This window comes from Emydura macquarii, unplaced genomic scaffold (genome assembly GCF_026122565.2).
Source record: "Emydura macquarii macquarii isolate MOO-44397 ecotype Brisbane River unplaced genomic scaffold, CSIRO-AGI_Emac_v2 contig_1014, whole genome shotgun sequence".
Lineage (NCBI taxonomy): Eukaryota > Metazoa > Chordata > Testudines > Chelidae > Emydura > Emydura macquarii.
The window spans coordinates 166,586-191,029 of NW_027131151.1; the positions used below are offsets into that span (position 1 = coordinate 166,586).

Genomic DNA, 24,444 nt, shown 5'->3' on the forward strand with positions numbered 1-24,444 from the left:
CATGTTTTCCAGGAATTATGTCTATTCACCTAATCGTAAGAGGTGCTTAGTTTCCTCAGCTCCCACTAAGTTCAGGATTGATCCCCTTTGTGTGTTTTGTATTAGACATATGGGATCTAATTTTTATAAATTTAAAATCTTTGTTTTTATATATGTCATTTATATATGACAACTGCATGAGGAAAACAATTTTCATTTTAAATATCAAAATGAAAAGAAGCCATCGTCTCAAAAATCTTGTTTCTAGAGTTTGTTCTTCCTTCTCAGGTTATGCTGCTCACTTCATAAACATTAGGGCTAAATACTGCCCAGTTATCTTTAATGGCAATTCACAGGTAACTGCAGATAGAATTTGGCCCATCATCAGATTAGTTTAAATCTTTTTTCAATAATTTCAATGTTATACTTTGTAAGCATTGTCAAGTTATTTGTTAAATTTCAAATTACCATGTTCAAAGGTAGTCAAATGCTTATCAGAGACTCGTATGTCAGGGTGCCCCAATCCCAAATCCACTGAAGTCCATGTAAAGACATCAGTGATCTTTAGATTAGGCCTAAGAGCTATTCACTGTAGCTAATAACTGTGGTGTTAACTATTTACCAATAAAAAGTCATTACTTTGTCCTCTCTGCAGTTTTGTGTAACAAGTTATTCTCGTCAGTCCTTTTACTTTCTAGCTGTTCCAGAATTCTTTGGCTGGGGGTGGGAATTTGACCTCCAACTTTCAGACAATGGAGCGTAACATTCTTAGTCACTATTACTACAATCATTCTTCCTACAGACTCTTAAATGAATAGTCACCACCAAACTCTAATTCATTTTGTATTACGTAAGGGGACAATCTTTCATCCACTGAAATCAATGGCAAAATCCCATTGTCTTCAGTGATGCAGGATCAGATTCTAAATTAATTTTCTTATATAATTGTAATTGTGAATATTATGACTAGTAACTCTGAAAACTGATGCATTCTATATAACTACAGAATAGGTACAGTACAAGTTGAGAGTGCAAGCTTTCCCATCAGTATGTTTCAACACTACCTAAAATGATGACTTCTAGGGATGAAGGGCAATTCAATATCCAAGCCCATTCAATCCTAGTCTCCTTTGCTGAGATTATAATGAGCTTTTTAGCTATGTCAAGATCCTCATATGGAGGAAAGTATAAGACATCCACTGTCAAATATATAACTCCTAACAAAAGTCAGTTTTGTAACAGGAAATAATTCTCAGTAGAACTAAATCTTTTATGGGAAAAAAAAGCAACCAGGTCAAACAATGTTTGACATCAAATGTTTAAAAATTAATACCATGATCCAATATCAGATAGAATCTGACCTAACCTTGCAATTCTTCAGCTGGTTCATTTTGTTCTTTAGTGGTCTCTCTTTGGTACAGCAAGCCATTATTGTCCTCCATCATTTGTAAGCTTTCTAATGCTGTCCTATGTTCAGTCAAAGATCTTAAAAGAGTGATACTATTTACCAAGTCAGGAAGCCCTGAGGAATTATCATTCTGAACCAAGTGTTTTGGGCAATCAGTTCCCATTCTTCCAACTTCCCTGACTTCATGGATGGAATGCATGATGCTTGATACATTTTCAAACTCAGTTTCACCTATTTCCATTTCCTTTGGAGATGAATGCCCTTTTGCTAAGGGATAAGTAGCAGTTCTGGAAACCTGAGTATGTTCTTCATCTAATGTATCAAATCCAGTGCGATATTTACCTGTAATATACTGGCATGAACCATCAGAATTGCCAGATTTTAGTGGTAAGGCCAGTAAAGAACTATCTGGTTTAATGTCATCACCACTAGCACCCAAATTTTCTAAAAAACTATCCTGGTAGTTGGTGCCTCCAAGCTGTATAACATCTTTTTCAGGATTTTTGTCCATGACCGAAGTCTCTAAAGTAGCAGGAATATATGAAATAATTTCAGTTTTCTCAAACTTGTTGTTCCTAATATCACATTCATAACTACTGGCTTTACTATGCACAAAATCAGAGCACCTTTTATTCACCATTAACAAGTCATTAATAGTACATACTGGAAAAAAATCAAAGTCTTTTTTACTGCCAGCGGTTTCAATATTTAATGAACTTGCATTCATCCCATCTACAACATTTTCAGCCTCTGTGTGCGTCAGTTCAATCAGAGAAGGAGTTAGAGCATCTTTCACAATTTTGTCAAAACCTTCACAGGTTTCATCACGAAGTTGTAATGGCAGAGATTCTCTGATCTGATTTTCATCTCTCCCTTCCCCAAGCAATGCTGAATATTTGACCACTCTTTTCTCATTACTATGCATCATTACTTCACAATTCCTATGAACCCCCATCTCACCCTTTTGTGCCATAGTTCCCTTTGTCAAGCATGCTGAACCTTGTGAAAGCATGTTATTTTCATGTACTTCTTTATCTTCGGTGTCACCAAAATCAAAAGCATCCAACAGACTGAAGTTAATCTCCATGAACTGTTCAACTGGATCATTAACATTCCCACAGACAGTTAATTCCTCATTTATAGCTCCAGGACCAGCCCACGTTACGTCCGCAGAAATCCTAGATTCATTAACTATACTTCCTGAATGTATTCTTGGCAGAGGTTCACTTTGTGATGCAGCAGAAGAAACCTCTGAATCTTTAAGAATATCAGTTACTGCATGTTCACTGGATTTGGGGAGATTTGTTTCAAAGTTAATGGACTCATTTGTGTTTCTAGAATAAACATCTCCTGAAGAGACAAATGGAATGTTATTGTCTTTATTTATGTTTGATTCAGATAATACGGATGTATTTGGTTGGTCTTTGCCAGAACTTTCATTAATGGCTGACAATTGAGTTTCCCAGTCACTTCTGCAGGATGCAGATACTTGAGGAACTGTTTTACAATTCCAGCTGTATTCTCTCTTATGCTCGGTTAGTTTCATGCAACTGGACTTTAGCTCTTTTTCAAAAGGCTGCACAGAGGCTGTCACAAACTGTGAAACCTTTGGGTTGTAAGGGTCTTGTAAATCTAAACCTAAATTATTTGCTTTTTTGTCATGTTTCCTTTCTGTGACTTCTTCATCACAAGATTGTTCAGCTGAATTTGGCAGCATATAAACATCCCAACGATTATCATTACTTACAGTTTTCTCTCTAGTATATTGCTGTATATTTTTGGTGCTTTTTCTGTCAGAGTTGTCTGCATCTCCGGATACAATTTCACTCTTTTGTTTAAATAAAATGCCTTTGCTTTCTGATGTCTGACATCCAGAAAGATACTCTGTGATTTCAGAAGGTTTTTGCTCTCTACATGGTTGTGTTGGTTTGGACTTCAGAAGTGCTATTATCTGTGCTTTGCTTCTGATGTTCTGTGAGACTGCCACACCATTGACTGTCTGACAGTTTGATTCCATCTGTCCCGAAATGGAGATGCTCTGGCTTCTATTGTGTATCACTTCTTTGGGAAAGCTGATACAAGAAGTGGAAACCAATGAGGAGATAGACATACCTTCTCTATCGCTATTTGTGCAAGCATCATGATTAGAGTGCAATGGTAAACTAGTTTCCGCATCCTTCTTGCAAGTAGTAGAAAATAAAGGAGAGGTGGCATACAATCGAGAAGGAAAGGTAGCGTGAAACCACTTAGATGAAGGGGATATTATTGCTGCATCATCTTCCATTGGCACCATTTTCTTTTCAACTTGACGTGGCCCTTGGAAACCCTAAGAGAAAAGTTTAATTTTAATCTCATTCATAAATCAGCTTTAGAATTTAGAACCTAAACAATAAAAAGCAGCACGGCATCTATTATGCTACATGGTCTCACCAAACAAACAATCTGACGCATTCACTGAACAACCCCAAATTATGCTTCTTTTATATTGCACCCTTAACAGTAGCAATACTGCTAAACATAACAGAAATCTATTTTAACCTGGGAAAAATAACTAACACTAAGAATTTGTCTTAGTCCCAAAAAAATACAAGGAAATGTACCAGTATGTTTAATACTGAAATTCTGCCATTAATCCATTCTATTGTGCCCATTAACTGCAACATATATATATTATTTGTGTGAACCATGTAATGTTTGGAGCCCCTCTGAAAAAAGGTGTTAAGAGAAAAAGTAATGGACATTTAAGGATAATGTTATGAACAGAAACTGTTTAAGAATGAACAGAATGATATGCATTGAAAGAATACACAGAATGATATGTATTAAAACAATCAACTGACTTACATGTACTGAGTAAGGTGGCTTTGTTCATGCCTGGCAGTACAAATTTTAATTATATTTTTTTTTCCAATTCACCACACCTATTTTATGTGAATTACCCAAATATGTACTCATGCATCCACTGGAAGCATTAATGAAGTGTATTAAACTTTAATATTAAAGTGTCCCATAACTAAACATATACCAATATGCTGTAAAGTAAACCTGACTATGATAATGACCTATTTAGTGTGAATTCAACAAGTCACAGATATAAAGTATATACTTATTAATGTAGTTTGCTGCAGAGAATTATACCCAAACATATTACATCTCGTCTACACACACCTCATTTGATTTCACTCCAGTGGAATTCCTCACTTACATGCCCACAACACAGTCTTGTCCCTAAGGTAAGCAGAAAGCTCTAGGTAGGACATTAAGTTGGATGCAGTTTCAGGGCATACACAACCAGGAGGAGGAAAACAGTAATTTGAATAGGCTTTCACTGATACTAGTACAAATTAAGAGATTACATTAATGTTTTAAATTGTATATGAATGTCAAACATACACACGAAACAAAAACATACACTATGTTTCCTTTTCAAGCCAACAGGTAGATGTGGCAGAAATAGACCAGTGGGCTTCAGACTATTTCTGTTCAATGTAGGAGCTTCTGTTTTCTTTGGCTGTTCACTATCACAGTTTTCAGTAACTCTTGCTGCTTCAATTGTGATCAAATATCTATCACTTTCTAAGTCATCTCCAGGTTTCACCTAGCCGAGACACAGAACAAAAGGGACAGTGTGTGTGATGGCATTACATGACTACCTGTGAAATAATGACAGTCTCTTCTAAAAGTTTCACAATATATGCATACTAAAAGAATTTTTGTTTACAATATTTTATCAGAAATGAAACCATAACATACAATATTCATCATATCCTAGACAACTGGAGCAGACTGGTGATGAAAGCAAACATTAGCACTTGGTTTCAAATTATGTTTGTGTAGGTTCTTATATAAAAACTGCAGTTTGCTCAGATTATTGAACAAAGAATAGTTTTTAAACATCTAGCACGTTAGATTGATAAACCTATATAAATAACAACAACGTTTAGCTGTACAATAACTCAATAGTACAGAATAAACAGCTCTCCGCCTCAAGGAGCTTGTAATATAAAAAGGCACTATACAGATCAAAATCAACCACATAATTGTGAGATTACATTGCAATTGTAATGCTTCCTAGAATAGGTAGTTCTATGAAGGGTTTTTTTAAAAATAAATGGTGTGAAAATGTATTATATATTGTTGTAGAAGGATATTCCAAGCACAGTGGATTGCACAATCAATGCAGTTGAAACTTACTATATACTAATATTCATTATCCACCATAAGCACATTTGTTAATTATCTGCTGTACTAAAAATTTATGTACTGCTTTACATACAGTGACAGGTTGTTTGTATGTCACATCTGATTATTTTCTAATGTAAGAATGTAACTGTTGCAAAGATTAGAACATTAGCAATAACAAGCTAGACAAAACTGCAGAGTATGGAATTTTGGATCATGTGAAGATAAAAGATGCTGCCACAAATTACTATCCAAAGAAGAATAAAAGTATTAAGTGATTACAAAAAAAATAAAATACCTGAGATTTAACAAATACACTCTCCAAACATTGTCCTCTGTCATCAAATAAGGTTGCCTGCATTGAAATAGAGAATTTTAAACAACTTAATATTTGCATTTCAAAAGGCAAATAGTGACAGTTAAAACTGCAAGAGTAGTATTACATATGATACTATATTAGAAAATATCACACCGTATTAAACCTGAATTCTTCACCTTATTTCCTCCAATACTGGCTTTCAAAACTCCATCTTGCCATACTTTTGATTTCTTAGTCTTCTGATGGGTGTACAAAACCTTATTTAAAAAAAAAACAGTAAACACTGAAATGATGATTTACAATGATCATACAAGCATATGTGAAATTTGAATTTTATATAAAATTTTGTTTAAAAAATAAGACTCACAACAAACTCCTTACAAGCCATTGCTTTAGTGAAACAAAGAAATCCAAAGGCTTACACTGAAAGTATTCAGATCTTCACCCTACCTGAGACAGAAGGGCATATTTAGAATACAACTCAGTTGTAATGCAAGTGTGCCAGACAAAAATGATGCATATCCAGTTCTTTCCCCCACCATGGACTGGGAAGTAAGATGAGGTAAAAACTTGGTGGTGGTACCAGTGAATAAATTTTGGAGTTCTAAGGACTCATATGGTGAAAATAAGATAACAAAAATAAATAGTAGCAAAAGAAGCACTTTCAGCACTCCACAAGAGGGCTAATTTTTAGAGGTGCTGATCATCTGCAACTCCCATTCATTTTAATGGAAGCTGTGGCTGATTAGCACAGCTCTGAAAATCAGGACATAAATTAACGTTTATACAGAACTTTGAAAATTATTAGCCTAATCCTCATGTACACTTGTAACAGAAAATAACAAATTAATCAAGATTTTCAAGCCTCTGAGTGGCTTCCTTTTTGGGTGCCCAATTTTGAATATGGTAAAAGGGCTTGATCTTCTCCCTGAGGATCCTGGCTAATAGCAGTTGATGGATCTATCCTCCATGAACTTATCTAGTTCCTTTTTTAACCCTGTTATATGAACAAAGTTATCATAACTTTGTATTTACATGTAAAGAGATGCACTTACATTGGGATCCTAATCATCAGTATCAATTGCTGACACTTCAATTAAAACATAACCGTAGGAACAAAGCTAATACTGGCAATTGCTCTGACTCCTTGAAATCACTGGCTGGCTTTGCAGACAGCAACTTAGGTGATAAAGAAGTGTTTAATCAAACACAAAAGGCATAGGGCAAAACATAAAACATGGGAAAACTGTAGAGATTATAGAAACATCTGATGGCTAAACTAGGTATTAAAAATAGTTGAAGGGATAGTGAGGATATTTACTATATTTTAACATTAGAAGAAGTAGAGATGTAGAGAAGAAGAAAGCTAATAGTTTTCTAGTTTGGCCCCCAAAAGGTATTTTTGATAAATCAGAATACACTGGTTGTTTTTAGCAGATAAACAGATACTCACTTAGCATATTTTCTTTTTATAAAAATATTTACAACTGAATAAGAAACACTATGTATTAGAAGATGAAATATATTCTTGTTTTTTCTTATGTCACTCAAACTATGCTACCGTTTTCATTAAGAATTCCATTTTTAAAGTCTTGCCTTTCAACTTCTTCTATTCTACACACTCACCACAAGGTGGCTTAGGTGGCCTTTACCATATATTTATTCTCAATCTTGGTACTGTTTAGATAGATGTATGGAAAATCATGTTCCCAATTGTGCAATTCACAGGTTCTTGTATCAATAGAAGAAGAGGAATCTGCACTTTTCCCCTATTTGATCTAATAAAAATGCTAAATCAAGCCATTTACACAAACATTGAAGGTTGGGAAGGTAGCTGAAGTTCTTAACATTTCAAAGTTATATATTACTTATTTCCCTCTCTGATAGCAAGACATTAGACTCTATACTTGTTAGGGGTTTCTTTGGTCTAGTAGAGCTTTTAAAAAAAAAAAAAAAAGTGGACCAGGACTGAATATAGCTGAAATCCTGCATCATGGCCTTTCATTAAAAACTTAATGCAATGAAGACTCAGAAAGACAGGGAGATAAGAGGCTTTCATGGAAGCAGTACCACAAAAAAAAAAATTAGGAGGCTCTAGGGTCCATACTGGCAAGATTTTGGAAAGAGACATAGACCATAGCAAGCTGTAATATTTTAGTGGTTTCATTTTACAAGAGTTCATATAAACAACTTTTTTATAAATTTGTTTTAAATAAACAAACAATCTCAGACTGAAACTCTGGTAAAAATAAAAATTGCAAGTTTTACCTGGTGTTAAAAACATGTGGTAATCCTAAATTTCTCATGGGTTTCACTCAAGCTGAACCAGGTTTCTTAAAAAGTTTGTGAAGTGTTCAAAAAACTTGACTTAAGTTTGTAACAAAACCAGAAGACAGGTTGGTTTCTGAAATTATCATTTTGCATAGATGTTGAAGACAGACCAAAGTCAATATATTCTAAGCCACTAACCTATTATGTAATGTTGCATGACATTTTTCATAGATATATCACAATTTTTTGTGTTAAATAACCACAGAGAGAAATTAAGTGTATAAAAAAGGAAGACAAGATATGATAAGAGATTCAGGAAAGCTGATTCCCACAGCTGCTCTTGCACCAACAGCAGTCAGGTTGTGCAAGGGGGCTAAGAAGAGACCAATGCTGCCAGGTGAAGGAAGGAAGGAAGGAACGAACCCAGGGGAAAGGGAGAGAGATCTCTGAGAGCAAGACGATGGAAAGCACTAATGTGACCTGCAGTGGGGAAAAAAAGTTGGGCTTCTGGTCTTTTTCCTCCTTTGTTCTGCTCTTTTCACAGAGGCCAGAGCCCCTTCATGCTGGGCACTGGACAGACATCTGCCCGAGGCAGCCCCTGCTCTGGAGCGCATGCAGGGAGACCTAGGTATTTTTAAGTGCTTTAAAAAACAAACAAGAAAACAAACAAACAACCCGCACTTCAATTCAAAGGCTGGCTAAGCTGGAGGGATGCTGGGCCTGGAGACCTCGATTGCAAGGGGGAGGTGGGATGCCGCCACTGAGAAGCGGGACGGTGAGTCCAGACTGCGCGGGGCTCTGGTTTTCGGACATCCCACGTCACGGGCTGACTTTGCGGGGGAAAGCTCAGCGGCCTCCCCGCTCGTAAGAGCGCTGCGGGCGAGCCCCGCTGCCGAGCCCACAGAACCGGCGGGCGCAGTGCTCCAGCTATTCCCGGGGTAAGAGACAACAAGCAGCCCGAGCCGAGCCGAGCCGAGCCGAGCCGATCCGGCCTCCCCTCTCCGGTCTTATCCAACCCTGCTGGGCCCCGGCACGGAGTCCGGCGGCGCCGAGCCCTTCGCGTCACCGTTCAAGCCCAGGGTGGCGAGGTAGGCCCGGGCGCGACGGCGCTGAGGGGCGATCGCCCCGTCCCCGGGGCAGGGCGGCCCCCTCTGGGCTGGGCTGTGTCCCGTCGGGTCGGGTCAGAACGCAGGAACAGGCAAGCGCCGGCCCTTCCCCCGACACCTCTCTCGCGCGCTCTGCCTCTCGCCCATGTTTGAAGGTTTCCCGCGCGCCGCGCTGAACTGTTTCTCTATGACGTTATTTTCCAGCGCGACCGCGTGGAAAGCCCCTCCCCGCCTGCCCCTCTCCCTGCCTGCCCGGTGGCGGAGACAGCGGGGAAGAGCCGTGCCCAGTGGCACGCACACGGAGCGCCCCCTGCAGGGAGCTGATAGTGTAACCGGCGGAAAAGGGCAGGCGGCAGGGGGCCTTTCTCACTGGGGCTACTGAGCGTCGCGCTGGATAGATACTGTGGTTACTCCGCCTGCTGCTGCCGGGGCCGGGAGGGAAGGGTACGGGCAGGAGTCCGGCTTTGGGTTCTACGGCCGTGCGGGCTTCTGCGTGACGCCGCTTGGAGCCCGTACGAGTTGGCGGCGGCGGCAGTTCAGAGGCTGAGCCCGGCGGTCCGGGCGGGGTTGAGGTGCGGAGGAGAAATCGTGAGTTATCACCATGTAAGTAACCGCCCCGGCGGCAGGGGGCGCGCCTGCCAGGGACCGTCTCCGCGCATGCGTCGGGCGCCTCCGCGTGTCTCAGTCAGACAGTGGGGGGCAGCAGGAGAAGGGGCCGCTCGGCGCTTGACCGTCCCTTTTGTCGTTCAGGGCACGGGGGGGGGTTTGACACCAAAGTGCTGTTGCTGCACCTCTGCGACTCCTTATGCCCCCCCCCGCTCCAGAGTGAGGCCGTTGACAGGGGGAGGGGGCGGTTACCCGTTACCTGTTACCCCGGGATCACTGCAGCGGCGTGGCTGTAGCCGGGAAGTTGCCGTCTATTCTGCAGCAGTGAGCACTGGCATCTCCGGCCACCTCTGCACGGCCTGGTAAACCCTCTGGGACCCGCGTGCGCGCGCCTCTTTCCAAGCCAACTCTTGGCCATCCATGCTGCATTGTAAAGGTGTGCTTGCAGTTGCTGGAGCCAGGTCTCACAGCTCAGCTAGTGTGTCCACGATGTGCCACACAGAGCTTCTGACTGGGGTCTGTGGCTCGAGTTACCACCACACAACAAAATGACACGGGCTTCGATCTAAGTCTCAAGGAGAATCAGGCTCTTACCTTCCTCCCTCAGGTGGGGCCCAGGAGCTGGGACCCGTGTGCTTGCTGGTTAGTGTTAGGTGTGTGTGTGGATGATAGAAGGTGTTGGACTCAAGCTTGAGCCCAAGTTTCCATTGCAGCATAGAACATATGTCAGATGACTGCAATCTAAATTCAGCTCCACAGCCCCAAATTCAATTTAAATTATTCCTACCACACTGCATTTACACTGCTCAACGATGTAACAAAGGTGCCAGGGCTTTTTACAAGCAGTACCTTGCACATGTGAGAGTAGAATAGAATCTTTCATTGTAAGGATTAAACACGTCTCAATACCACTGTGACATCCTCTGACCCATTTCTGTTGGTTAAAAGAAAGCGTTTTGTTCTGACAAACCACAGTTGCATGATAGTCGCTTACATCCTGTAATTCTTGTAAAAGCCTAACTTTCACTGAAGTCTGTGAAAGTTTGTCTGGGTAAGTATTGCATTGTTTGCAAGAATTGCCCATAGCTTTTACTGATAAGTTTTGTTATTGTTCATCTTTTCTGTGCTTTTCCTCTTTGTACATAATGTGCTGCTCTATTTAAAATGTTTTCTATTTAAATTACTTGAGCAGCTGGTGTGCATGCCAGTTGGAAGTTGAGGTATAATTAGAAAATGCTCTAGGCAATAGATGTTAACTGTGAAAATGCAGTGATGCTGGTTTTAATAATGTTATGTAAAAACAAGTAGTTCTGACCCTCGATATTGTGATAGGACAGGATATTGCTATAGCTACTTTGAGCAATAAAATAGCAAAAATTGGAATGAACTTTGGTGAGTGTCCCATTCATAAGACAGTGATTGGGAGTGCTATCTTTTATGATCTTTGGGCATTTTATTTTATTTTATTATGGTTGAAAGCTATAGGACTTTTTTTGTATAATCCTTTGTTTTTAAAATACAAATTCAAGTGTTATTCATCTAATTAAAATATTTTTATGAATGTCAGTTGTTTGAATCGATGCTAAGGCCAAGTAACGTAAACATCAGTTGTGAATGATTCAGAGGGAATAATATGAGTTTCTTCTTCCACAAATAATAATAATTCCCCCAGTTTTACAAATACAGTGCTAGGTTGCGACCTAGCTAATGCAAAACACTTTCTTGTGCTGACTAAAAGAATCATGACTAGCAGTACAAGAGGGAGGATATCTTCTGTAACAAGAGTGCCATTTATTTTTTTGTCCAGGTTCAAATTTCTTGGTCAAGGTATAGTCAAGGTCCAAATTCCAGAGAAGAAAATAATTAAAAAAAAAAAAGATGGTGATGATGAAAATAAAAGATTTTAGGATCCATTCAAAAGCGGCTGATGGTGCACATTTGGCCCACGGTCCACCCAGTCCTACTCTGTAGGATCACTCCTCCTCGCAGAACCATGGCTTTCCCCTGCCTCCCACAGGTACATCAACCAGTGCAGCTGAGCTGGCATGCTAGTGAAATGTATCTTTGCCAGATATATGGGTAGCAGTAGAGCTCACTTTCACTTTTCATCCCTTTCCTTCCCTTAGAGCAAGAGGGGAACCAGACATCTTATTATGACTCTGAGTCCTGGGGTAGTGCATCTTCCAGCTAGCCTTGCTCAGGACTTCTCACAAAGCAGCAATTTGGGACCTGGTTAACGCTCCCAGCACAATATCGAGTTGCTTAAATTAAAATGTGGATTTGTGTAGTGTCTTTAATACTTGAAGCTTCCTAAATTGTTTACTGATTAATTGGATACTGATAGTTAAATGGTGCTGTAGACAAGATGAGCACAGCTGCCATTATATGATGAGCAGTAATTCTCAGAGACTTGGATTTTATTTATTTATTTATTTATTGTAAGAGGAGGATGTAGTCTGGAATACATCTCTAATACCTGAATATTTTATTTAAAGAATAGGCTTGCAGTCTTTAACTTTTAACTGGACAGCCATCAGAGGAATCCTCTATCTGTAAAAAGTACCTCTAATTAATAGTACGATTTTTCCTTTAACCTTCAACCAAATACTGTATTACATTGCTGACATTTGTCTTGCTGTGTGACTTGAACTTACGTTGAACTTCTGGCTCAGTGGTAAGAGTGTGAATTCACTTATCCTTTCAAACTGATTGACAACATGTTGACTTTAATCATCTTGAATGGTCAGCTCACAGCAGGGAGATAAACTGGAATCTTGCTGGAGGAGCCTGATTTACACAACAATCTGAAAACCATTTCCATTTTTATGCCATCCTGTTATATAGATGGGCTTCCTCTCTGATAGTTCTCCCTACCACTTCCTGGTATATTGTATTGCAATACTAACCATTGGCAAAGAGGTGGGAAGACTTTTATATGGTGATAGCTACATAAAATACTTCAGTCGTGATAATTTCATATTCAGACAATTTCCCACTTTTGCCAAGCTGTATCTCTTTTTATTTTACACATAATGAATAAAGTGCTCTGAAAGACCGGTCATTCTCCAGGGGATGGGGTCAAAGAGTAACTAGGGCCAAAATGAATTGGAGTTTAAACAACATATACCTCTATTGATGCACAAGACTAAGTTCGATCTTTTCCCTCTAATTATATAAACGCATGTAACTTGTCATCTTTCCTCCAGTTACATTCTGATTTCTAAGAGCTTTATGCTATTAGTTATCAAGAGCCCTCAATTTGCTGTTAAAGTCGATGGGAGTTGAGGATGCTCAGCACCTCTCAAAATCAGGCCCTAAATAACTGTGAAAAAGGAAAACACTATTTTAAAATACAGTACATCCAGATTATAATGTAGACTTGCAAAAACAGTATTCATCAATGAGCCCAAAAATAGGGTGCCCAAAATCTTTGACACAATGTTAACAATATAATGAAAATGCTTTGTACTGTACTCAGAAGATGTTGATTGAAAAATTTTGGATCTCCATATCCTTTTCTGGTATAACTATTGGCAAAGGGGTGTTTTAGTTTTATAATAATCTAGCAAGGACCATTTTCTTATGTGCAGCCGATTGCCACCACAAGCTAATTGTGCTGAATACTGCCACCATGTGTTAAAATGCATTTTGGTGTTGCATTCCTTCACAAGGTTTGGCAGACAGTTCTTAAATTTGGGGTTCAGACCAGAAGCTCATGCAGCTAGATCATGAGCTGGTGATAATCAGCACAAGCTTTTGGAAAGACAAGGTGGGTGTGGTAATATCTTTTATTGGACCAACTTCTGTTGGTCAGAAAAACAAGCTTTTGTGCTTACACAGCTCTTCTTCCTGGGACTAACACAGCTATAACAACACTGCAAACATAAAGCTCTTGGAAATGGTTGGATGGGAGGTGCTACAGAAGAGCAAAGCAGTATCACCTTCTCTTGGGAGGAAAAACTTTTTTTTTTTTTTTTTTACAAAGTTACATTTAATTGTCAGATAACAGAATGACTGGCATGGAGAGTGAAACAGTAAGAAGCAAAGCCATGGAAGAGGAAAGCACCGAACAGAAAAAGGATCGAGAGAAAAAGAAAAGGTCCAGGGTTAAACAGGTGCTGTCAGATATAGCAAAACAAGTGGATTTCTGGTTTGGCGATGTCAACCTTCACAAAGACAAATTCCTCCGAGAACAAATAGAGAAGTCTAGAGATGGATGTAAGTTTGCTCTTAAATAATTCAAACAAGTAGTAAACAAATTTCTGTTTTGAATTGTAATTTCATCTGCAGAGTGGTGGTGTGAATTATCACATATATAAATTATGGAAAAACAACAAGAGTGCTGTAGCACTTTAGAAACTAACACATTTAATTTCTGCAGCATAAGCTTTCGTGGGCTGTAACCCACTTCGTCACATGTAAGGAATAGAAATCAGATTGAGGGTATATATATACATCTAAGGTTAGGGAACATGCCTGCAGAAATTAAATTTCAAGTCTTTAAAGAGCTATAGAACTCTCGTTGTTTTTGCTGTATACAGACTAACATGGCTAGCCTATGGAATAAATTATGGAGGCATTCTGCATGTGAAGCTACTATGGAGGGCAAAAAAGGCCCATAAAAGAAACTGGAGTAATGACCATCCACTCAGAATAGAGATCTGGGTACCAGGCTTGTGAAAAATCTTATCTATCATTATTATTTTTTTCCCCCTCCTTTACAGCCAATTATTATTGTGCTTTTGGAGTATCTTTATGGGTGAAAATTTGTGATTGCTTTCGATTATTTTTTTTAATTTTGGTTTGTTCGTTTGTTTAAATCAGTAAAAAATATGAGAGCGCACAGAATCTCACTATTAGTGTTTTGTTTGTAATGCAGCTGGTATGGAATCATCAGAGCTTTAACTTTGGTTTTGCTCTTGGTTTTGTTCTGGGTTTTTTATTTTGTGTTTTTAGATTTGTTTGGATGGGTGAATGGTTGTTTCTTTACATAGCAAGGAAGGTTAGTGAGAGTTCTGTTCTCTGTCCTTTTGATTTTTCTTTGTGTAGCTTGTTTGTCTTTATGTTACAAAGCAAAATGCTATAGACATCACAGATTTTTACATGGGCTTCTTAAAGAACCACAGAACACCTGTCCTTCAAGATGGAAAAGATTTTTCAGCTGTATTATGCTATGTGATATGATTTTGTGATGCTAAAACAGGCTCAAATTTACTTTGATTTTTTGTAAGGTATTGCAGACATCCTGTTACGTGGGAGTGTACTGAGGAGGTATATGAATATACTAAAGTTACCTTATATCAAATACTATGCAATCTAAAAATGATGTTAAAGCCCTCTTCCAAAGGGCTATATTTTAACCTTTTTTTCTGCATGTTAATCTTAAATAAATTTACTTGGTAAAAATTTTATCAGAACAAATATTTCAACAGTTTCTGTCAAACTTTTAGCAATGTATCTCATTACCACTAAATAAAGGGAATGAAAAGATCTTTTATAATGGGAGCACTGGGTTGAATATGAACATGATGTAAGTGTTTGAAGGAAAGACACATCTTCAGTGCAAAAGGTTTTTGCATCATAAAACCACAATGGAAAGTGGGTTTTCTTCTTTCTTTCCTTCCAAAGAGGATAGTTACCAGTGGGAGCTGAAAGAATAGATCAAAATTCTTTTGGGAAGAAGGTTAATAGGGGAAAAAATAAAATCTAAGCTTACTTAAAGCTTTACAGACAGTAACATTTCACTTTTATGTAAGTTCTTGTCAGTACTCAACATGGTTACAAACCAGATGTGCTCTTGCAGCCCTTATGCATGGAAATAGTCCCAGTGCCTTCAATGACATGTTAAAACACATAGAATAATATTGATCTGCTCCTAATGAGAATGAGGCCTCAATAGGTTTCCTTTTAAACTTGCACTATTTTCACCACTTGCTTTTTTTCTTTTTTTTCCAGATGTTGACATATCACTTCTTGTGTCATTCAACAAAATGAAAAAATTGACTACTGATGGGAAATTGATAGCCCGAGCAGTTAAAAGCTCATCTATTGTAGAAGTGTGTATTGTTTTTTCATTCTTTTTTAGCTATTACTGTATATGGGGTGGTAGATAATACTGTAGAAAATGCTTTCCTAATTTGTCTTTGTTGCTCTTAGCTGGATTTAGAGGGGACTAGAATCAGAAGACGTCAGCCACTGGGTGAGCAACCAAAAGATGTGGATAGTCGTACTGTATATGTGGTAAGGTTGCATCTGTTATATAGTCTCGTGTAGCAGGTTTATGGACCATTCTGTTGTCTATGAAAGTTAATTTTAAATTTAATTTCTTACTAAATTTTAGACTGTAAATTCCACTGCACATGGTCTATTTCTGTCTTGTAAAGTGCCAAGCCATGACAATAAATAAAGGAATGGAAAACACGCCTTATAATGATAGATTTAAAGAGCTCAATCTGTTTAGCTTAACGAAGAGAGGGTTAAGGGGTGGCTTGATTACAGTCTACAAATATCTACATAGAGAACAAATCTTCAATAACAGGCTCTTCAATTTAAAAGGTATAACACAGTCGAATGGCTGAAAGTTGAAGCTAGACAAATTCAGACTGGAAATAAGGCATAATTTTTTCATAGTGAGAGTAAACTAACCATTGGAACAATTATCACAAGTCATCATGGATTCACTATCACTGATCATTTTTAAATCAAGATTGGATGTTTTTCTAAAAGATATGCTCTAGGAATTATTTTGGGGAAGTTCTATGGCCTGTGTTATATAGGAGGTCAAACTAGATCACAGTGGTCCCTTCTGGCCTTGGAATTATGAACCTATGAACTGGTTAGGTTTAATGAACAATAAATAATGAATGCTAGCGGATACTTGAGACAGGTTGTTAATGGAATTAGAAGATAGGTGAGAACAATGAAGCTTTGGTGAAAGGCAATGGTATTTATAACATGAATATTCTAATATCACTTTTACTACTGCTTGTCTTTGCTGTTAAATCAAGATACAGAAATACAGCATATAGATTTAATTATTGAACTCATATTAGCTAATGTTATCAATATAAGCAAGATCTATTTTAACACACAACAGGGGCATTTATATTAGAGAAATTTGCATGCATTTTCTTCCGCGATTGCTTCCACAGTTTGTAATATAAGAGGAGATGCATTGATACAGACAAGTGCTTACAAATTCTCTTAGTGTAGACAAAGCCTTAGGATGATGATAAAGATTAGCTGGATGAGTTTGACATAATCTAGAACTACTTTATAGGTCATTTATATAGCATACATTACAACAGTAGTTATTAGTTTTAGAAGGACCAGCATGTTTGTTGCAAATCTGCTTTGTCCTGTATTACCATTGTCAGTCTTTTGATAGCTGAAAGCTCCTAAACTGGCTGGTTTCAGTGTTTTATTTCTAGAAACCCTCCCAGTATCATCTATGCACTGCACTGTGGCTGTTCTTAGCTTTTTCTGAAAATCTCCCTGTATTGCTGCAACATCAGCATTCCAGCATTGCAAGCAGTGGCAGTAAAAAGTGCTGCTGGCTGATGTAAGCTAGTGCTCCCCCCCGAGGAGCTGTATTCTTGGAAGATTTTCAGAAGAAGCTCAGTGTAGACAGTTCCAATTTCACAAGGGCCTTATCTAGGAGTCCCTTGGTCTTCAGAGAGCTTTTATGGCTAGTATCAAAGTAGGTTTGTAGCAGGAACCATTGGGAACAGGGTTTTCCTTGAATTAGCAATTATTTTTTGTGTGTACCAAACTTTTCGTGATGGCATGTATTCAGTAACTACCACGTAGGTATATGCAGTGAGCAAAGTTCCACAGCTCTCCAGATCAGTAAATAATTTGAGTTGCTCTGATGATTGTAGAGAATAAAGTATTTATACAGCAGCTCTTTTCTTTAACAAATGGTGCTGTCTGGGCTTTTGTTAGGTGTGGTGTGGTCAGGCTAATAGAATTCCCTAACATGGTTGTAAGCTCCCCTTATTCCAAAAGTCTTCAAATATTCTGAAACTTTTCTGTCAATATCATTTGAAGTAAGGTGTTTCTATTTTAATTAACTATTTAATTAGGTTTTGATTTGAAATTGTTGTAAAAAGAATAACTGGTGTATATTCTGTGGGTCACCAATTCCCAAAATTCTTGTATGGAGAGTAATTGGCAATATATATCTGATCCTTCTTACCACCAATAGACTCAAATAAGAGAGAGAGATCCATGTGTCTTTTATACCAGTGTTTCTCAACCTTTTTGATACTAGGAACTAGCTTGCTGCTTTCCTAAACTGTGTCAGGGAGATCTGAGGGACCCCAGTGCTGGTCCACAGGCTGGTCATTGAGAAACAGTTTTATACAGTGATTAAGTAAATTTCAAACCATGCTAAAACGTTTCCTTTGGTATGCAACCATGGGGAGATATAGTGTATTAAGGTATGTCTACATAACAATTAACTCCTGTGGCTGGCCCATGTCAGATGGCTTAGGCTTGCGGAGCTTCCATTCTGGGGAGGGGGAAGGAAAGGTTTCTGTGCACGATCAACATAAAGAGCTGGTCTCAGCTGAATAGGAACACATCCTTGCATATCAAGAAAAATCTGCTGCTGCACTTGGACTCCCAGGCACAAGAGCATATTTTTCAGTTTATGCAGCTAGGCATATTGTCATTTTTTTAAACGAGAATTAAGTCCATATAATATATTCCTTTAAGGAGTCACTTCATTATCTTATCTATAAAAAGAAACTTCCCTTAAGGCTTAACTGAATTGTCAAAACATATTTTTGAAGTTTAAATTTCAAAATAAGTTTTACAAAGATAATCTTGTGGTTAACAATGTCCTCTGTTCTACTTTCGACTTCCTAGCAGTGCATAATTTTTTCTGGTGCTGTACATATCCCATTAAATATTTTATGTAGTTTTTAATTCACTGACCTTTAGGTTGTACCAAAACTATAATGGAATGTGCTTCTCAGGTAGGCAGAGCCCATATTAAACCAATCACTTAACCAGCAATTTCTCTCTTTCTAAGAACAATGCAGAATCTTGTCACTAAGTTCTTCAGTTAAAACTGTTTTAAAAAGATAAACCTGTTAGCAACTAAATAATGCTGATGTTTCAATTTTTGTTTTTATAAGTGTTTGAAGGTGTATCTTGTTAAATGGTCCACCCAGAAGGGCCTCTTCAGAAAGGTATAGGAAGCTGTTCTTGAACTAGCAAGAGCTAATACTTTGGACAAGCTTCCACTGTAAGTGGTGAAGGGAAGCAAGTAGGAACTGAGGCAGGTTGTCTACCAATTCATATGTGCCTGTCACCCAGGTGACTGGCTGAAAACCCCCCATTGGTCATCACTACAGATGGTCAATTAGTATACTAGAGCTCATCATAAAGTTTAAAAACTGAAGAGATACCAGGTTTACTTTACCAGTTCTTTTCAGTAGTGCTTGTTGTTTTATATGACCACCTATAAAGCGTGAGTTACTAAAAGACCTTTGTGGTGTGAATTGATTGTTTCAAGCCAACGAGACACTGCACTGGCTCAAGGGTCCTCATGCATGGATGTGATTGCAGGATTGAGGTTTGGGTACCTGTCACAGAAAGTGAGTAAATAACATGCATCAAACATTGTTTGTACTAAGGGTACTGTTTAAAGTGACATTTCCAGATGAATGCTAAAATCTGCTGCTATCCATATTAATTAATTTACTACAGGTACTACTTACCTACCTTTTTCACTCAATAAGCATACTTGTCTTGAAATGTGAAAGTATTTCTTAATTTTTTCTTAGATATTTCATTGAAAACATTTAATAGCTAGCAATACCTCAAGAACCCTGATACTATGGTAACTGACTACACATGAAAGTGTATATAATACTGCTAAAAGAGAAATAAAATGTTTCTTTTTTTTTTTAGGAACTGCTTCCCAAAAATGTCAACCACAGTTGGATTGAGAGGGTATTTGGAAAATGTGGTAATGTAGTTTATATCAGTATCCCACGTTATAAGTCCACTGGAGACCCAAAGGGATTTGCATTTGTTGAATTTGAAACAAGAGAGCAAGCAGACAAAGCTATTGAGGTAGGCCCTGCTTTAACACTTCTTTCCATGTCATAATAGAGTTGGTGGGGTGAATAGTTTTCAGTGCTGCAAAAGGGCAGTGGAAGAGAAACTTAAACTTTAAATACAGGAATTCTTAGAATAACATAAGTTCAGAGCCTGGGTATCACCTTGATTTTTTTTGTCACTTTTTTTCCAAAACCTGTGAATAGCTTCACAAACTGTAAAGTTTTCTAATTCAATTACATTTAATGGAGCAAATAAGAGAAACACTGTCTGATATTTTCTCCCTTCATTTCATTGGGCTATTTTTAGCTCTTTTTGACCAGAATAAAGATCTGCTTTTGACAGCAGAAAAGTGAGAATGAAATGAACTCTCACAGTTCACTGGAAGAGGATAGTAAGGTATTAATACTAACTTTTATCATAGCTTTCTGGTGTGGTCTTGAGGTTTTAGAAATTATCATTCAGTTGTATAACAAAAATAAAAGTAAGATTGCTGTATTGGCCTAAGGAGCTAGTAGCACTAAGACTTGAAGATCAATAAACTTTTAAGCAGTGGTCCTGGACCAATGATCAAAAAGAAGTTACCTCTTTTGATGGATCCTTCAGAGACCACATCTTCGTAGAACGGGTGTAGAGGCAATATATATTTTTAGTAATCATTTCTTTGAGAGGGAAGGGCAGGGAAGGTGTTCCACTGTGAATAAATTTAGTTTTTATATAATATTTTGTTGATCTTAAATACTTTGGTTTTTTTTTTAATTTAAGTTTTTGAATAATCCACCAGAAGAAGCACCGAGAAAACCTGGGATGTTCCCCAGAACAGTAAAAAATAAGCCTGTTCCTGCACTGAGTACAAATGACTGCAATGTAGTGGGTAGGTATGAGTGGGAGGAGGGGGATGATATTTTGGGCATAATATTTTAATTCAAACATTTTAATCTCATTTTTGCTGAAATTTAACCTGTTAATTTAAAACCTTATTGAAACAGAAATTTGTAACCTTTTGTTTTCCTTGGCCAATATGGGCTTAGGGAGCAAAACTGGAATATTGAGGTGAAGCACCTACTTTCAGTTGTGAATATCTGCCTCTCCTTTCTGTCTTGAATTTTCTTTTTTGCTAACCAAGAAGCAGCATTGTTTGTTTTCATATTAGCAGACCAAGCGGTACTATTAATTATTATTTAAACAATCACAATGAGCCCCAGTCAGATTCGCTACACATTGCAAAAATATATTTAGTACTGAAGAGAAGGTTCTAAATTATAATAGCAAAATTACATTTAAAGATTGTTTAGGCTGCCAAGACCAAAATTTGAGCACCTAGGAAGTCTTGAATGGTAACCATAAGGCAATTTTCTTTCTGCTGAACTTGTTAGCTGTATTTCTATAGAACCAGAGATGTTTACCAGAATTTTACTCTCTGAACATCATTGAAGATCCTTCACTGTCTTCGTGAAAATTGACATTTAGAAGACATAGAGCAAGGTCTTCTAAATGTCAATAAAATGCTTGTTCATAAAAAGATGGGAAAATTGTAAAGGGAAAGCCCTTCAGTATACTTGAGCAGTGGTTCTGTAAATGATCTGTAGATTAATTTTGGTAACACCCTCAAGGAGCATAATTATAGTTTCAGTTGACTTTCTCAGCTCATTCTTATCTTTTGATGGAGCTCAAGTTTTCTCATACAGACTAGTCTTGAGGCTTTTCCATTCAGCCAGTGAGTTTCCACATCACATCCAGCATCTTTCTGGCAAATGACTGACTACTCCTTTATTAACAAGGTTTTGCTCCTTAATCATTTGTAGTGGTGATTGGTGAGTCAGAAGGTAAATGTGCTGCTTCTACTTCAGGGCCTGACTGCTGCTTCTGTAGTGTTCCCAGCCCGTGCCAGTTTGGAAGCAAATAAACAGTACTAGAAATCAAACCTAATTTTCCCACAGTACAGTACAAATAACCTCCCTTTTAGGTAATTTGGCAGGCATGTAATTTTTGGGTACATAAAATTGTGATAGATTAAGTGGGTTCATAAAAGCAGTTATGACATTTTCCCAATATCAAAGGTTGTGTCCCCCAGTAGAACTCATAATTTAAACCGGCCAGCTTTCCTATTTACTTGTACATCCTTTCTCAGTAAGGACCCTTCTCTTTCCTTCCAACATCCAAAAGCAACCAGTTCCAGGGAATGTTGTGGTGACATACAAATCGTAAGGAGGAGCAAGGCTTTACCCTCAACCCTTTCATGCACTCTTGATCCTCTCTGCTAACTCACCAGGAAGCATTCCAGGAAACCTCCTATCAACCTTCACGTACAAGACCATGGACCCACTCTATATTGGGAAATTCTAGCAAAACATCCTCTGTACTTTTATCTCGTCTCCCTAAAATAACTAGTAAAGCCCTCTGGGACAATGAGGGCATGTTGTGTTACCTCTGTGCTGTTAAGTTTGCTGATCAAATCTAAACTTTAATCAGGAATGGTAATTATTGATAAAGTTTTAAATATCTTGTATTTCTTTATACAGAAGAGAAGAAAAAGAAAAAGAAGAAGAAATCCAAAATGAAGAAAGAGAGCAGTGTACAGTCAACTGCAGAAATGAAAGAGTCAAACATGGACACTACTGCGGAACAAATAAACAAGTCAAAGAGACACAGAACAACATCTGAGTGCTTGGAAATAGAAGGATCTGAAGTTCATAGGCAACCTTCTAAGAAAGAGAAAAGGAAATGGGATAGAACAGAAACCTCAGAGCTAACTGAGGACAACAGGTTAGGGAAGAGAAAAAGAAGCAACTCTGGAGACACAGAGGCATTAAGTGCAAAGGTCAAGAAAACTGCTAAAAAAGATGATGTTCATACTTCAAAAGAAGAAACGACAGAAGCTCCAAAGGATTCCAAAGGTAAAAATATTATTGAATTTTATATCTTTTGTATTTTCATTTAGTTGCATAGAAGCAAAATCAAATAAAGGTGGATTTTGGCAATCTTCCAGAGATAATGAAAGAGGAGGAAGTGGGAATGGGGGAAGAGATTGGGAGCCAAAGAGAATTCCGTTGTCAATGTTAGAAATCTTATTGTTAGGGTTTAAGTTAAGTAGAGTCAGCTCCTGAAAATCCACTTACTTATGAAAAGTTGGAATTTCGGTTGTGTTAGTATTGTGTGATAGCCCATAGGAATCAAGGCTAGAGAAGAGCAGGGTTCCATGAAAGGAGGATTGAGTGAAGGAGCTCTGCACATAGATATAGTTTGAGTGCTATATTTTGGGAGGGGTGATGCACATCATGCACACGCTGAAGACTGTTCCCCTGGCTCACTATTTTTGTCCCCCACCTGGATTGGAACCTGGACTGCCAGGGTTGAGGAAAGGTGGGGAGAGAGAGAGAGGCTGACTTAACAGGGGACCCCAGCTGCTGCTGCTGCTGAGGGGATACCATATGCCAGGCTCCTGCTTCTCCACCCCCTTTCCCCCTGTCCTACCCTATCCCCCTTCCTTCCTCACTGAGGTACCCCAGATTATCACTGGGACCAATCCAACAAGCCCCCACAATACAACACTCCATGGTTAAAGCGCAGCAGCACTGGCTGGCATCCACTGCAGAAGTCCCTCCCTTCAGGGGCCCCCCATCCCTTCCCACATATCCTTTACTAGCATCTGCAGTCCTCCCTAAGCCCATAAATTTCAGCCATCCCTATCTGATCAAACCCAGCTGCCTCACAGGTGCAGAAACCTCTGTTACAGATCAGAGGCAGGCTTTACTCACCAGCTTGGAGTTTTTTAGCTGCATTGGCTAAGGCAATGAAGAAGAGGAGAAAAAATGACAACTACAGAGGTGCAGTTTCATGAGAACATGCTTGTTGCATGCCCAAGTGCACACAGTCCTCCACTAGGCATGCAAATGGCATGGGGTGAAGAGACCAACACACCTATCCACCTGCCCCCATGGTCTGTAGCTCAGAACCGCCTGCCTGGGGCTGCTGTGTGGACAATTCAGAGTCTCCTCTCACCCCTTCCCTCGTATCCTCCCTTGCTCTGCCTCTCACCCCACCCCCTTCGGGCTACAGGAAACAGGATGGTAGCCATGCAGGGTGCCCAGCATGCATAGACATGGAAGTCAACCAGCACTAGGACCCAGGAGGCAGCATCCAATTGCGGAGACAGGCAGCAAGCACTCTGCAGAAGCAGCTCTGTGTTCTGACCTGGCCTGGCTTGCGGCGAGAGGGGGGCGCAGCATGGGAATGACAAGACACCCCCCCTCCCCAGTTGTCCGTCGTCTCTTCCCCCACCCCCGCAGGCCGAGCAAAACAAGCCGGGGAATGGGCGGGGCAGTGGCACATGATCCCATGTGCCCCTCCAACACCCCGCCTGTTTGAGCGGGGAGCGCTCCCCCCCCCCCCAAACTACGCCCATGGCTGTGTGTAGAGGGAGGAGGAGGGTACAGGAACATGGCTTTGGGAGGGTGGCCTCAGGGACTACTAGGCCTAGTACTTGGGCTAGTGGGTATTGG

General features: G+C 39.0%; 2 protein-coding genes across 5 annotated transcripts in view; one reads left to right on the forward strand and one right to left on the reverse strand.

Moving 5' to 3' along the window:
• The window catches only part of ZGRF1 (zinc finger GRF-type containing 1), a 49,441-nt gene extending 39,988 nt beyond the window's left edge, over positions 1–9,453 (reverse strand). The window contains 6 exon segments of the mRNA XM_067544660.1: positions 1,346–3,713; positions 4,800–4,985; positions 5,868–5,924; positions 6,065–6,145; positions 6,256–6,334; positions 8,157–9,453. Of these exon segments, the coding sequence (XP_067400761.1) occupies positions 1,346–3,713; positions 4,800–4,985; positions 5,868–5,924; positions 6,065–6,145; positions 6,256–6,276 (2,713 nt within the window). The 5' untranslated portion in view covers positions 6,277–6,334; positions 8,157–9,453.
• A 262-nt stretch (positions 9,454–9,715) lies between these two features.
• LARP7 (La ribonucleoprotein 7, transcriptional regulator) overlaps positions 9,716–24,444 on the forward strand; it is a 34,562-nt gene continuing 19,833 nt past the window's right edge. For 2 of the 4 annotated variants that reach the window (XM_067544663.1, XM_067544666.1), the window contains exons 1-7: positions 9,727–9,868; positions 13,874–14,089; positions 15,827–15,927; positions 16,028–16,111; positions 19,793–19,957; positions 20,708–20,816; positions 22,465–22,839. In XM_067544663.1, coding sequence (XP_067400764.1) covers positions 13,882–14,089; positions 15,827–15,927; positions 16,028–16,111; positions 19,793–19,957; positions 20,708–20,816; positions 22,465–22,839 — 1,042 coding nt within the window. In that variant the 5' untranslated portion in view covers positions 9,727–9,868; positions 13,874–13,881. Of the gene's footprint in view, positions 9,869–10,128; positions 10,234–13,873; positions 14,090–15,826; positions 15,928–16,027; positions 16,112–19,792; positions 19,958–20,707; positions 20,817–22,464; positions 22,840–24,444 lie in introns of those variants that run through there. The other 2 variants (XR_010919047.1, XM_067544665.1) reach the window with 2 other exon arrangements.